This window comes from Neodiprion pinetum, chromosome 1 (genome assembly GCF_021155775.2).
Source record: "Neodiprion pinetum isolate iyNeoPine1 chromosome 1, iyNeoPine1.2, whole genome shotgun sequence".
In the NCBI taxonomy this organism is placed as follows: Eukaryota; Metazoa; Arthropoda; class Insecta; order Hymenoptera; family Diprionidae; genus Neodiprion; species Neodiprion pinetum.
The window spans coordinates 25,560,834-25,577,004 of NC_060232.1; the positions used below are offsets into that span (position 1 = coordinate 25,560,834).

The 16,171-nt window shown below is 40.1% G+C and overlaps 1 protein-coding gene across 3 annotated transcripts in view; it reads left to right on the forward strand.

The window, feature by feature from the left end:
• The window catches only part of LOC124210759 (low density lipoprotein receptor adapter protein 1-B), a 56,755-nt gene that overhangs the window by 21,098 nt on the left and 19,486 nt on the right, over positions 1 to 16,171 (forward strand). Inside the window, exon 2 of one of the 3 annotated variants that reach the window (XM_069133089.1) lies at positions 1,085 to 1,464. The exons of the other annotated variants lie outside the window; for them this stretch is intronic. Coding sequence (XP_068989190.1) covers positions 1,431 to 1,464 — 34 coding nt within the window. The 5' untranslated portion in view covers positions 1,085 to 1,430. The remainder of the gene's footprint in view (positions 1 to 1,084; positions 1,465 to 16,171) is intronic. 3 annotated transcript variants of the gene reach the window in all.

Sequence of the window (16,171 nt, forward strand, 5' to 3'; positions counted from 1 at the left end):
CGGCGATTCACGCGTGTGTGGGTAAGAATCGATGTATCGTACACCTACATGCACGGATAATCGGGAATGGGATTTCACGCGGGATTTCTCGGGATTTCTCACCCATCGTCGTTGCCGCCTGTAGCAGACTGGTGGCTTTACCCTCGGGATTACTGTATAGTTTCGTTAGTTTCGAACTGGCGTGAAAATCGCTCCACGCGAATCTAATAATAACTCCGAACGAGCGAATATGCGGTACTCCAATTTCCGAACTTGGGGATGAAGTTTATTTGTTGCGTATGGTTGTTTTCCTCATTTTATAATTTCACGAAAATTTTAACGGCTTCGACGTAATTCATGCTATGTTTCATTTCTGCAAGTACACCGAACGATGTGTAAACGTTGGAAAACGAATTCGTCACTTCTAAAACGTATTTGTATTATTTTCAACAACGCTTCTAGCGATGAAAATTTATCTAATCGATACTTCGCTGTACGAGTCATTTTTTTCAAAACTGTATCTAACCGACGAAGAAAATTTCTTGCAAATTTCCCTGGCTTTGATATTCACGTTTGAAGTGGTCAGAATATAATAATAAAAGTGTTCAAAATAACTTTCGACCGATTTATTCTCACTTGTTACTTCCAAATTGTTAAAATTGGGACATCAAAGTGCTCTAACGTTACCTCAAACTTCGTTCTTTCGCCGGAACGTTTCGGATCTTGTTAGAAATTCATGCGAAGAGAATTTTCACCCTTTCAAATGAATAATTTTAGCGGCGGTTGAACGACTGAACTGATTTTCTACCGCCGTGCATATTTTCTCGCCTTCCTTGTCCCGGATACGCAAAAGAGATACCTACAATAAAAATATGATTGCAAAATGGGGCTTCGGGCAATCCGGGCTTTTCACTGAGCACGCAACCAAGGTTCAAAGAAATTCCGTCGAGCGGAAGGTTTTTCCGGGCAGGAGAATCGAGCGACTTACGTTCCATTCGAGAATGAGGTAATCCAGTTACGAGATCACATTAGCTGCAGCCCTTGGAAAGGTTTTCGTTTCTGATTTTTATATTTATTTTTTCCTCAATCTTCTCTGTTTCATAAGCTGATGCGGTTGAAAATCTGGAAATGTTATTTTCTCCGACAATGTGATTAAGCGTACGAAGCGAGGATGGTGAATGGGAACAAGATAAAAAGTCGAGTTTGTAAAAGGAACAATGGCCGCGTCTTGATGCGATCCAAAGTATTGGACGAAGCCATCTGGCGGCAGAAATCGTGCGATTCCAACCGAGTCGTATTTGATTGGATGAAGTCACTTTTCATCGTACATTTGACGTTATTCTGACTTGATGCAATGAAACGATGATTGGAAAGCTGGCGTAAGGTTTTCCAACCTCTTATCTACCTGTAACTTAACCTATAACGATCAGCTGACGACCTGAACAGACGCCATGTTAGCCCAGCCACGCCCATTTTACCGTCTGGGTGAATATCTCGTCGTTATTTTCCTGTTTTAGACTTTTCAGATATAACTGTGCCGAGATTACAGGTCGAGGAAAAGAACCGTGATTTTAAGGATTACGAAAAGCCCCAGAGCCTCAGGTCAAAGCGGTTGTCATTAAAAAGCTCAAATTTATCCCTGAAGAGAATTTCCCCTTGAATGTCTAGGTGGGATTGTTCCTTGGCCCAGTTCTTCTCCATTCTTCGTTAGCGGCCAACAAACAAAAATTATCGCGAGTTTGTCAAAAGTACGAAGACGCCCCCTTGTACCTATAGAGGCATGAATTATTCATTTGTAATCAAAATCGACGCGCCGACGTTAATATAAGGTGCGTAATTAACCGGACTACTAAAAAGTCTCCACAACTGTAGCCAGAAAGAATACGAAACGGAACTTGTTTTGCAACTCATCCATATTCAATATAATTATATACGTTCGTTGCGTTTCTGTAAGAAGTAAAGAAAAACAAATATATTCATCGTTCGTTTTTCCAACGTGGTCTCAAGCTCCGTGCTCAGTTTTAAATGGACAATCTCGCAACTGAATGGAAAATCTACAGAATTAAAGGGTCTTGCCCCGAAAACTTGAAATGAAACGATGCTCTGTTTCGCTGGGACCAACTGAAGCGAAATCAGCTATAACGGTTCACTCGCCTATACATGTAAGCTGCAGATAGAAACTGGCATTAATTAAGCACGAGCTGAAAGCTCATTGATGCATTAGCTGTTTCCGTAACCCCAGGGAACTCGGTCGATCGCTTCATCGAGCCGGTGAGTTCGGTCGAGTATAAGGCACATCGAAGTGACGAGGCGGGGTTAATTGTGACGGGATCGTTGCGCGGCTGCGGTTGATCCCCCAAAAAAAACGTTGAAGGAAAAAATTATTGCGGGATGAAGTAACGGCGAGAGAAGAAGGTGGGCGAAAAAACTGCAATGCTGAGAGGGCGTATCGACGAAAGCGCGGAGGGCTTAAAAACTGATAAATAAAAGAGAGGATGACAGGTTTTTTTGTACGGTGACGCACCCTGTGACACCGAGTCATTTTTGACAAGACTAACCGACGTGATTTCCACCTGGTATAATTTTAAAAACCGTTCTAATCGCGATTTTCGTCACACTGTGAATGACTCGTACTTGCTTTAAATCGTGTCAAAAGGATTATTTGTAAAGCATTCGCAGAACGGAGCTTTGACCAGCGCCATTGAAATGTTTTTAATTTTTGTTCGGTGAAGAGCTTTTTATTACACCAGATGGATGGGCTTAGCGAGGTCTTTCAACAAAATGAAAACTTTCCACAAATTATATTTCAGGCAACCACATTAACGGTAATTATTACTGTGCTTTATTTTCTTGTTTCAACGACAATTTATATTGTGTGCAGAATTCATCAGCTGTCATGTATATTATATACAGTATAAAATGCCGATGTAATAGAAACATTGGGACATTTAATTCATGTAAGCAGCTTTCAAAGTTGAAGCAATTAAATTAGTAGAAATAATTACAGTAATTGAAATACTTTCTCACCCGATGTTTCAGAGTTGATATCGTTTCCAGTGCCAATTAAAGTTCGTCGGATTGGAGTAATGAATTTTAGAATTTTGCCAGATTTTTACTGAGCTCAATAAAGGTCTCAGATTTCAAATCAATTGAAAACATTTCACAATATGCGTCGGTATATTCGATGTTTGGAATTTTCAAGGCAGACCAATAAGGTTGGTATCGTGAAAAAAATATAATTTTCCGACGGTTCTTCTTCTTCCCTTCTTCGACAGTCTTTGATTGAATCGATGCACGAAAAATTGGCATTGCGACAGGTTCGAATCACATTCGGGTCATTGATTCGGATCCGCGAAGATTGGCCGTTGTTTATTGCTCATCTGCTTCCTTATCTTGCAAAATGATTCCCCGCATCGGTTCTCCGACGAATCAAGATACAAAAAGTCCTGACGTAGCTGAACGGAACGGAAATGTGAATTTCATCGATCTACCGTCGAAAAAAATACACAATATCTCGTCGAATATGCGATATTTCACTACTGATGAAGCGGCCATTGATCATATCGATCCATCGGATAAAGTTACGTGCGGACAACGTCTGAAAATAGATTACGCGAGATTAATTCGCGGGGTTTTAAATTAAGGGGGGATTGAACCGATGTTGACGAGTCTTGATTCGATCGCAGAGCAAGGCGAACGCGTCTGGTTTATGGGATTCGAACCAGACGTCGTCGTCCAAGTTTTTTACCACTCTCAAGTATACAAGAAGAAGACGGAGAAGAAGAAAGAGAAGGACAGCCGAGAGACAGGAGTAAATAAAGTTGCGAATCTTTTGAATTGCAAATTGAAGAAAACTTTTATTCATCGAGTACCATTTCAGCGCTGCAGTTTAATGTGACGTGTTTCTCTCATTCTCCTCCCCAGCAAACCGGCGTAGTCAGTAAAATAATTAAGGGGTTCACCACCCGGTGAAACTAAAATCGAATTCGGTTTTCACGAAATTTTTTTCGCAGCTGATCCGGTTCATATTTTTCTTTTCCGTTCAACCCACTTTCGGAACTTGTTTTCAACTCCTTGAATGTATTTTTCAAATCTTGAGATACAGTCAGCTGTTGGAAATGCATTTCGCATTGTTTTTTCAAGCCACCTCTAATCTCTTCAGGGAATCGTAACTCATGCATAAAATTCATGCTGATACATTGTTAACATAATTATCTAAATCGTTGCATGGAATTGTTGAAAAAATTCGAAAATAATTATTTTCAACAACGCGTTGAAATACGTTAGGTTTCTTTATTTTCGCATGAAATTTAATTTTCAATGAAAAGAAAATCCTGCTCATTGGCGACGGAGATAATCATGAAATCGATCGGAATTACCGAGTTTAATAAATTATCATCCCGACAGATTGAAGTCTCAAATAATCCCCGTCAATTATTCATGTGCTCAGTTAAAAAAATTGCATATAAGAAACTGGAAGCATGTTCTATCAGTCTGTAACGTAGAAATAGAAAATGCACGTCAGTTTTGCTTCGGAGCTCCAGTTTCAAATTCGAATCGACATGTCGACTTCACCAACGAATCAGACGTCTTCGTGTCGGCTCCTGCTGCACTGAAAATCTTTACCCGCAGACTTTATGCCGTATTATATCGATTCAACCTGTAGTTAATCCCCTTGAGCGACCGGACAGCTAAAACCCCCGCAGTTTCCTCCGAGTCGTATCACGTGCCCACGTCAGCTTCTATTTCTCCCCCTTGATCCACTTTTCTCTCTTTTTTTTTCGGTTCTTTTCTGCCTTTCTTAGCCCGAATTTTCCCTCTATTAGTAGCAGTTTTTGTATTTTTTTTTTTTCAATTCACAAATTTTATCATCTAACGAATTGAAAATTCAGCACTATTTTCAAGACTAACACGTACAATATTATTGTAATTGAAATTTACTCAACTTCTATGCTTGTTGTCTGTTGGCGCCTTGTCAAAAATTATACAGTTTAAAACTAGTTTGTTTTTTTATTTTCAGACCAAATTTTCACACGTGTAATATATTGAAAAAAAGTTTTACCCGTGTAACCACGTGCAGACAAATCCGCGAAACCGGTTTGCAAAGTTTGAACATGCTCATTGGGATAGAAGTTTGGGGCCACGTGGGAGTTGCCTAAGAGTCTCTCGTGAAGATTCTACTTCTTTTCTTTTCGAAAATGAAACCGAATTCTTGTATTAAAACTAAGACCTGGACAACGGTATAAAAGATATTCTTCGAGTCTGACAAACTTTCTAGAAAATCCTTGTCCGATTCTTCGTTCATAAAAATATAAAACCACACCAAAATTACAACGGAGACACAATTTTTGGCATATTCTTACTTTATTCAGGCTACGTTTTCGAACGTATGAAACATGATTTTTTTTCTAAAAGAACTACGCAACCTCAGATTAATATATCGTGGCTTAGGTTAGCGTTTTTGCTATTAAGAAGAAACTTCAGAATAGATTGATTTTATCCAATCGATCAACAACCTTTCGTGAATTTTATACCGCGAACAGATTTACGATATCGTTCTTTTTTTCTAAACAAGCGTAGAAGCTAGCCTTTTGTATTTACAAAATATTCAATATCGCGAAGTTTTCTGTGCAACGAAATTATAGGTATATATTTGCTTAATGAGAATCAACGCGATTTATCTGCAGGGTAATCGGTGAGCTTCTCTCGTTGTTTTCCGTCGATCCTTTGTCCTTTTATTTCTCACCCCATAAAAGCGCAGTGCTGACCCAACCCTAATCGATTCTACTTTTACAAGGGAAAAACTTGGCGGCCTATATAGCTGGTTACATCGAAAGTTCGTGTTCTCCGTCTGAAGTATGGAAGCGATTTTTTACCCGGCGATCAGCTTGCACGCCACGTTGTTAAAAATTGCACATCAGGCAGATAACTTGGTGAGGCTTTTTATCGCGAAAAATTCTCGCCGGCGTTGGCCCGCAGTTTTAATCCGCAGATCGTATTCACGTAACCAAAAGCGGATAAAATTCGTACCTAATCTCGAGTCTTTAGGCAGCGACGCGAGGATGAGAGTGAATTCGCGCCCGCGTCGGAAGTGTGAAAAACTGAAACCGAAATAAAAATATTATTCAGCCTGCATAAGGCCGCGGTATAAATCCGTTGGGTGAAAAGTTGGAGAAAAAAAGTAAAGGCGAAAAGCTCCCGGCTTACCTGCCCGCAAGCACAACGACAGCCCGACGAAACGGCTCGTCGAGGCTCCTCTGCATCCTTCTTCTTTCGTGTAATCTTAAAATCATACCTGCGTAATTCGTATTGCGACGTTTTCCGAGGGTGTTTCACCCTCCTTGCCGCATCTCTTTTCGGGGAGGTTCAATTACAGGGGTTGCAGTTACCCGACGACCGCACACGTCGGTCTTCCAAGCATCCGATGTAACGTCCGACCCCCAGAGACGAGTTTCAGAACAATAGAGGACGTTATACGTGTACCAAAGCACCTTTATCCACCTGCGTTGCGACATTTTAGCTGATTTAGCCCCTGTCAAGGCGTCTCTTCTCTTCTCTTCTTTACCTTAGCGTCCAGTCTAATGGTCATTTTGCGATTCGACGAGCAGTGCAACGCCAACCGTGCAAAGTTTGTTTCAACCCGTGTTACCGATTTATCGGTTATTCCTTTTGCTCTGCATAAGATGAATTAAGAATTCTTCGACAGTCGTTTTGAATATGGCCAAAAAGTAAGGCGATTCTGAGGAACGTTTACAGTTTACACATTTGTTATGCGGAGAGAAATATGTAGTTGAGGTCACTCAGGTACAGTCATCTGTTATTTTAATTTTTTTTCTTATTACGAAAAATCAGTTTTCATAACCAAGAATTTAGTATTCGTTACTATTTTTCTAGTTTCGGGTTACTTGAACTATACATTAACGTTTATACTGGGCTTCATTGTCGTGGAGTGCTTGTATAATTAGTTTTGAGGATTATCCGACTACTGAGCTAAAAAATACTCTGGCAACTTTCTATTGCGATACAAAAAAATGGACCAAAGAGCCTGATTCAGTATATTTTCTAGCCACAGTTGCGGTAATTTAGTGTTCCTGCAATAATAAATTAATATTACTAGAACTTTATCAACATACAGCAAGTTTGATGGTTTTGGGTGTATCGTGAATATTTCGAAGTGCAAATTAATTAGGTTGAATTGACTGGAAACCTGAAAGAATTTAAAACAGCTGAAGAACACAACACAATCACAATTTCAATTTGACACATTTTCATTCATTCCTTGTAATAAATTCAAAACTATCGCAAGTGAACCTTTTCCAATCGAAACATAAAATATTGAAAAGAAACTAAATCCGCTAATAGATATTAAATACAATAAAACGATTAGTTTTCGTATTACGGAATCAGTTTTCTTGAAAAAATTCGGATCAGCTGTTCACTAAAACGAATCTGTTCAAGTACGTTTTAATCTTTTTTCGTTTACTGGGTAAATTTCATCTCGAGCAGTTATAGTATGATCTTAAAATGTGACGTAAGATTCTCTGAACAGGAACAGGTACTTATTGCTTTTCATGAAAATTGTCCAGCCTCTGAGAGAGGATTTTCAAAGCGTTCTTTCCGATGAAAAGCTGGACTAGCGAAAGCATTTCGAGTTAAAAAATTCTTGGGATCGCTCCTCCGTGACAATTCTCAACGAATCACCTCGTAGTAGCGAATTTCTTGGGTCAGAGAACTTAGCCTGACCTAAGGTTCCCAGAATCTGATTCCACACTGAGAAAAAGCTCCTTCTCTGTCCGCAGGCTCTTCGCCTCGCAGGGTTGAGTCAATTTCAATTAAAATTGATGTCGCTTGAGAATCGGGTGCCACTCGCAGACGGACCTTCGACCCTCGACCCAGTCACCCTTCTGAACTGTCCCACAGGTTATTTCGAATTGCAGAGAGCCAGCCATCGAGCTGTGACAAAGAATCCGCATTTGAATACAGGTGCGAATCGACCTTTGGACCTCCGGACTTCGCGTCCTGATATATCGAAGGCTCTAGCCACTTACGAATTCCCTTCGACTTCCCTCGTAGGGAAGGGTTTCCTCGTTTCTTATTTCAGAAGAAGATAAAACTCACGATGTCTGAAGCGTGAAAGGAGCGCATCTTGTGTAACCTGCATCAATGAGGAAACGTCGAGAACGAAGCGACGAGACGGAAATACAAAAGAGAGCCAATCTCGGGGTAGATTTTTACCTCCGAGGGATTATTTTTCAAATCGGACGACTCGGAACAGCTACGACGGTTTCATGGTAGAAAATGTCTCTTTCACAAACGGCAGGAATGGTTTACAATCCATTCGATATCCGTCGGGGGCAGAAAGCTTCCCGCCGTTAAAGACGTGTGATATTGTATTGTACAAGAAACAGCGTTGCTTTCAGGAATTTATGGAAAATTCTAAGACGATACGGGGATTGAGACTGACGTTGCAAAAGTCAAGACGAACATTCTCACGAAACCGCAGACCGACGGGTCAGGTTTAATTAGTTACGACCCGATACCTACATCCAAGTTCTTATACTCCAACACTCCTTCGGACGCTGGTTCACTGACCACGAATAGTTCCGGAATCCACCCCCGACCCTTTCCGCGTCGCTAAAAGACACCGTTGGCAAAATATCCGAGCAAGGGATGCCGGGATTAAAGTTATAATATCCGGCCATCGCCTGAAGGAAGCGAAACAGAGTCAGGAATTTCGGGGAAAATTTTCAAACGAGTCTGCAGAAGTTCTCGGAGCTTGCAATTAGTCGAGAGTTCGGTTACTGTTCTCATACTTGCGGCTGATTCGTTTTTCGAATACTCCTTGTATAATTTCAATTTACATATTCATCGAGAGAAATTTCTAGTCTTCATTACCACACGATCCTTTACTATTTTCATTTTTTATCATAATCAAAGGATACGGTTCCGGGTGAATGGTAAAAATGAGTTTTGTCGCAGTAAGCGGAAAATTTGTTTTTCTACTATATTATGTTGTTACTATTGCGATGATTTGATTCGTTGTTGCGAGAATAAATTCATGTCAAGGTCTTGTTTAACTAAAAAAATACAGTCAACTAAACGTACCGATTTTGCGTTGCGAGAATCACCAGAGAATTTATAAGTAATTATAACTGCAAACGCACAAAATAATTACTTGTGCCTCATTTTATTGTAATTTCAAGAGTATTCAAACAGTTGCTGCAGCGATACCTATTTTACCGAAATTTTCTGGCAACAGCAACGAATAAAATTTCTCTCAGATCTTTCTTTTGATCGATCTTTCATTCCTTATTCTAAGTACAAAACGGAGATTGTTTGATTCGCGGGAAAAAAATTACTGTTGCGTTTACTCTTTTTAAGTATTTGTTACTATAAATTTTGTAACTACATTTTTGAACACTGAGAAAAATTTCATTTGTTACAGTAACTAGAAAAATTCACTAAAACAGGTATCGTTAAAAAAACTGTTTGAATATTTTAGAATTACGAAAAACGAGGTACACGTAACCGTTTTGCGATATTGTAGATCCTTTTTTGGTAATTGCAACGCAAAATCAGTTTGTGAGGTTTATTCTACTTTTTCAGTTAAGCAAGGTTTTAACGTCAATTTATTGTTGCACAAGCATTAAATTTTCGCAACAGTTACAAGAAAATCTAGTAACAGTGATCGTAATGAGAAAGAATAGTAACTGTGACTAAATTTTCCCGTATTAGCTACAAAACTAATTTTCTCTTTGTACCTAGAACTATATTTTTCGATTGTGATAAAAAAGGAAAAAAATAGTTAAGGACTGAGCGATAACCGGAAATAAAAATTTCTCTCTGTGCAACTACAATTTTACTCTGTAGTAGATTGCACTGTCGATCTAGTAACTCGGAGCATTTCTGCAGTAACTTTAGAAAATAGGAGAGGCCGGTTCTGGATATAGATTCCCTTACTAACATTCACCGACACTTAGCTGTGTCCAGAACCGGCCTCTCCTATCTCCTAACTTCAGCAATAAACTGTAATAATTTCAATAAAAAAAAAAACCTACGCCTATCCGAAAACTTTTGCTAAAAGGGTAGTAAATGTAAAGTAATTTTTTCTTCGCGTAGATTTTACTACGGTTAAAACACTGTTCCGTTGTTCGCAATTTTGTCGGGTTGAAAGTAAAAACCGTCCGAAATGACTTACAGAAGCTTGCAGGTGGGAATTTTATTCTGGTAAGAAATCGCAATATTCCAAGTTATTATCGAAGTTTCCCTGCAGAGAAACAGCAGCTGCAGTGGTCGGTTCCCTGGTGGATTGGCGATGGACGCCGGCGAACTGCAATTCCAAAGGAAGACGTACAAAGACGTCGTGCCTAGGTATAAAACTGGATATTTGAAAGATCCCAGGATCGGTGCTCAGGAGCTTCACGTCCCTTTTATACGTGTACTTTATTACCGCAAAGCTTTTAGATCCCGCTTCTTCCCTCGGGTTCACTTCCTTCCCTCTCATTTCCTTCCCCGTTGAACTCTGTTGACTTCCCATTCCCCGAGACAAAAACAGCGAAATTTATCTCCCGCTTTCATTCATTCCCATTTCCTTTTTCACCCATCTAATACGCGTGTGTGTGTGTGTGTGTTTGTGTGTTTGCGAGTGCGTGCGGTCTGTCTTCTTTTTTTTCCCCCCACTTTTTTTTCATCACCCTAATTTTCGACCCGACGGACAGAGCAGCTCGTTTAATAGTCGTAAACGAGATACAGAGTCAACGATTCGGACTGAGCCACTCTTTTTGACAGTCGTAATCGAGAGTTGAAGTCAACAATTGAGACGCCCTGAGAATGCTTTGCGCTGATCCACGGATTACCATAGATCTTCTCTCCGTTATGATATCACCGAGAGAGAAGTTTCCCCGTTTATTTGTCCAACCCTTCATGTTTTCCAAGAAGAATACGGTGTTACACCGCTTATAAACTTGGGGAACTCGTTGTTGATTGTCAAACTTGGTTACATTTTACTTCCTTATCGTTCGACCAACCCTGTGAACATTTCAACCGTTCTCTGCTTCTCTCTTTCTCTCTCTCTCTCTCTCGTTCTCCCGAAATTGTATCGCGCCATGTTTCAAGTAAGTCAATTGAAGTTCATCCCTGCGTCTATTCGTCTGCAGGTTTCAAATTGAAGACTGTAATATATACGTAATGTTTCTCGGAAGAAGCATCTTCCAGGCTCGTCTTTCACTTACGGATAACAATTCCGGTTTCGTACAGGGGTGGCAGCGACATTTACTCTGTATATATTTTCTTCTTCGCCGGAAGACAAAGGCCACTTTTCCACAGCGGATTTCAATCAAGCGATTGGATTCATCCGAATGTAACGTAGATATACTATACCTACACACGTTCGACCAATCGCCGCGTACTTTTTGCCCTCGAACCGTTTCAAACGCTAATTTTTTTTTTTTATACCCTCAAACATCGTCCTATGTTTCGCTACGTTCAATATCTCATTCCGACATTTGCATGACGCGTCGTATGCGTCGAAATTCGAGCCGAACGCCGTTCGTTGATTACAATTTGAGTCCGATGGGGATGTGCGAGGAATTCAACCTGTAATCAATAAAACACAAGCGTTGGCACGACACGAAGCGAATTCACGCACCGTGCATATATTATCACTTTTGATAGTGCGGTGCCAAAATTATTCTAATCTCGGATTACTCGATCAGTAACACATGCAAAAAAACACAAAGTTATCGGCATAAAAATTGATTGTCTATTGTATTCTACAGCTTTACTCTATAATTCGATCTATAGCTATCAAAAGTCTCTCATAAATAATACTCTTCCTTCTTGACAAGCGTAATTTTTTCATACATTATTTACACAGACACGTAACCGTGATCCTTTGTCTTGACGCACTCCACTTTGGTCGTTATCACCTGCTTGAAATGGTTGCTTTTCCCACAAAGACTTTCCCTTCAACCATATGTTATAAACACAAAACCTTGTATCAATCATGAAGGATTTCACAGGGGTTAAAATTCGTACATTGTGTGCGCTGTGTTATATTTGGGTGTGAGATTGGGGAAACCCAACTGAAAGACAACGACAAAGGCGACAAAATCGCGTTGTCTCTTACATTTAAAAATTGTATTGATTAAAAAATAAGTGGGTAAAAAATTCAACTGAATACTTGATATCAAAGCTTTATATTTTTTCGAAACGAATCGACTAGTGAGACGAATATCGAGTGAGTCAGCTTTTTTCTCCGAGCCTTTATAAATCAACCGACCAATCGTCCAAGGAATTCAAGGATATAACGTGTGGCTCCTGGAGGATCGTCGAAGGTGAATTGGTTAGGTCTCCAATTAGCTTCCAACGATCTCCGCATCGTGTGGCTCGCAATCGAATACGGAAGATCCATAAACTTTCTTTATTTCTTACATTACCTATGATAAAAAAACTGATCGTACCTTTTCTTTTTTCATTTGAAATAAATTGTTAAATAAAATTCACCAGGCTTAAGGCAGATACCGTACAACAGACGTCAGCTACACCATACAGTACCAATCCAAATTAACAATATCAAAAATGAAATAATTATTTCACCTCATCTCGGTTTAACTTGAAAAGAAAAATCCTCACTCCCGTATTCATCGTCGGAATAAATGTACATATTTTACGGACGTTGATTGAACATGGCCAAAACGATTTTAACCGACTTTGAACTTGTGGGAGGTGTCAACCGGATCAAGCAAGGCACCTAAATACACGAACGAGCGGACTTGGCACACTCACACGTGCTCAAGTACATTTCAAGTTTGACTGTGCTAAGAGGCTGTCAGTGCCGTAGGCGCAATGCAATCAAGCCACCCCTTGAGTGGAGAGGCAATTCAATTGCCGAGTAGAGAGAGAGGGACGATATTCCAAGCCAGAGTCGCGTTATGTTCACTCGATAATATACCAGTATATATATATATATATATATACGTACGAGTATTGCCAAAGAATTTTCGCACAGAAATGTTGACAATTATTCCGAAAATGAGGCACCCGCTGTATAAAACGAGCCGGTAAATTTGCCGGTGTTTTATTACAGTTGACATTCCTTGACTCGAATATGCGTTGCTTGAAGTTGCCGCCGGCTGCTACAGTTTGCGTTAAAATTGTGACTAATAATTAATTCGGATTTATACCGCGAGTGCGCGAAATCAAGGAACGCTTCGTGGTATGGAACCAGCGTTAAAATTTTACCGGCACCGTTGCGGAATTCATTTTTTAGCACAGTTTTAGTTTAATCACTGTGGTCTGGTTTATACTTGTGGAAATCGTGTGATCGTGATATCGTAATTTTTGGACATTTAAACAATTGGAGCGGCATGACTACTATTTGCTTGTTATTCTAATCCAGGGGAGTTAAATATTTAAAGCTTCTCGCATTACTTGATTTATCTAATGATTTGATCTATGCGATAAAGATATAAAGAAACAAGTTTTTCATTTATACACAACTTCTTCACGTGTCGGAGCTTTAATTTGTTGAATAATTTATCTTACGACTGGTTTAAATACTTTTTTGTTACAGCGATCTGGAATGCTTAAGAAAAGTTTTAACCCTAAGATTCATAGTTTACTGATATTCTCTGAAATAGTGGTATTACATGCGTGTTATGACAGCAGAAAAATGACGGCAGCTTTGAAAGGAGGAGACGCGTCCTAGTTTTGAATTCCACGTTCAATGTCCTCAAAGCCGTACGCGATAGAATTCCCCTCTGTGTATTCGTGCGATATCTGCGTATACATTTTTATCCGCTCTTTGAAAACGGAGTAGAAATCGATTAAGTCTGATTTTTTATTCACCCTCCGTAGCCACGTGACTTACCCGATATCAAAGAACACGCCAGCAATTAAAACGCGAATTTACGGTCATTATCTCGTTTTTTCATCCCTCTTTCATTCGAGTTTCATTTTTCACCCTGCAGGTCGTTAACCACACTGAAACAACAAGGGGCTTCGGACGAATGAGCGTTTACGTTTCCAGTATATCCACTTGAAGTTGTACCAAGTATAGTTTGCGTTTATATTCGTCGAGCGTGTAATTATAATTTAGGCAATTACACGAAACACGATTTACAGTATTTATGCCACCCTTCTCTATAGTTACGCTGTAAAGCTTAAATTGCAGCTGATACAATACGCAAGCTGTAGGAACACCGATTACACAATTGCCAACATATGGCAAGGTGCTTGTGCTGCGTGTTGAAAGACCGGGAAAACCGATCTGTTTGAATATTGATTATCGATTAAATAGTCCGTTAATCAGAATTAAATTTTTGCTTACTGATTTTACTTTTTCAACGTAATAATTTTCACGGCAGAACGAAATATTAAAAAACTTGTACTAGTTTTTTTTCGCGGCTTCTGAGTTTCGTAGAGTGAAACAGCTGCGTTTCGTTTCAGCCGGTCCGTGCGTTTAATTTACACCATTTTTTGCAGTTAAATTAGGTGTCAATGTTAATTTACCGCTGGACGAACATCAAATTCTCGCAATAGTTACAGGAAAATATAGTTCGACTGACCAAGATCGAAGAGAATAAGAACCCTAGATTACTAGATTTTACGGTTACCTACAGCTAAAAAAATGTAAAAAAAACGCCTTATCAACTCTTCCGTTCAAAAATAGTTATGGACTATATACCGCAGTTCCCGCAGCTAGAAATTTCTCTCAACTGTATCGGGGAGACGACGACACGTAATTAGCAATGGAATTACTACTATTATAGTATTTCAAACAAGCTTCAACCACCGCGTGATTAATTTAGTCTAGTAAAACGTTCTGTTGGTAAATTTCCAACCTGCAAGCTGACTTCCGTCCTGCGTCAAACAGTCCAAGTTCATTAATAATATCCCTATCGTATTTTTCGCATCTCTTTTTACTACCGCACGACAACTGCTTTTACCGGAGAATTTGCGGAAGCACTTGTGTCGCTCAATTGTTACGTGCATGGAATGTTAAGCCATTCATCCAATTTGTCATATACAGCATCGAGAGAAAATTAATATTTTTCCTTTTTCCCCCTCGAGGAGCACACAATTTCAGTCCATCCCGGTGAATTTCCCACTCCTTTCGTCCTCCGGGCGGAAAATGTTTTTCAACCGTACATACATAAATTTTTTTTCCATCCCTAATTGAAACTCATTAACTCTGTCCGTGTAAAAGTACGAAATTATAACCTGTGCGGAAATTCAGCACGTGTAAAATTTATCGTAATTTTTTTTTTTTTTTTTTCCATCAAGATCTTTCCAATCATTAATTCAATTAAACTCTGCTCTAGCAGCATGTAACGTACACTCGTCGCGATAAAATTGCAGGCTGTAAATTAACTGGACCGTATCTTTGGAAATGTTAAAAACAGAAATTAATCGCAGACCTGCGTGCACGCTCGGCATGAAATCGCGAACAGGCAATATCCTGTTAATCAGGTTTGTCCCGCGGTGTTATTAGCTCTGCCATGCGTAGAAATCAGCCGCAAGTTCGTATTGTATACGCCTCGCACAACCAGCTTGCAATTAACCGAAATGTGCGGCAGCCTCGCAACGGTGATAAAATTAATTCCAGACCGATCTGGGAAATTGATCAACTACGCGTTGTTCTCCGCTTGTCTCGCTTCCAGGCTTTCCCTTCCCTTCCTTTCCCACCCCACCCCTCCCCGCCCCTTGCCTTGCCTTGCCTTCGCCGCTCTTACTTCCGGTTCACGCCTCCAGTATCGCATAGTCTAACTAAATTAGCCGCTCCATCAGTTCTCCAGCTTTCGGAAGACAATCAAATTGAATTATTCATTGAACACTACACGCGCGGTGCTCCGAGTTAACATCGAATACGTTTACCGTACAATAGATGCATTAGGAGAATTGAACCTGCCCGCGGAATTAAAGGCCGCGAACTTGTATTTTTTATCTTCTTTTTCTCTCTTCGTCCCCCCCCCCCCCCCCCCCCCCCGTAAGCCGTGAATTTTCACCATCGTAAAGGGGTGCAGGATCCGGGTGAGCGAAGGCAAGAGCATGTTTTTACATCCATGGTCTCGCGAAACAAGTAAACGAAGATAAATTGCGCATAACGGTGAATTGCAGGGTGTTTGCGCCACGGCTAACGAGTATTTCAATATTTTAGCAAAGGAAATGTACCGCGGTACAAACACCCCTG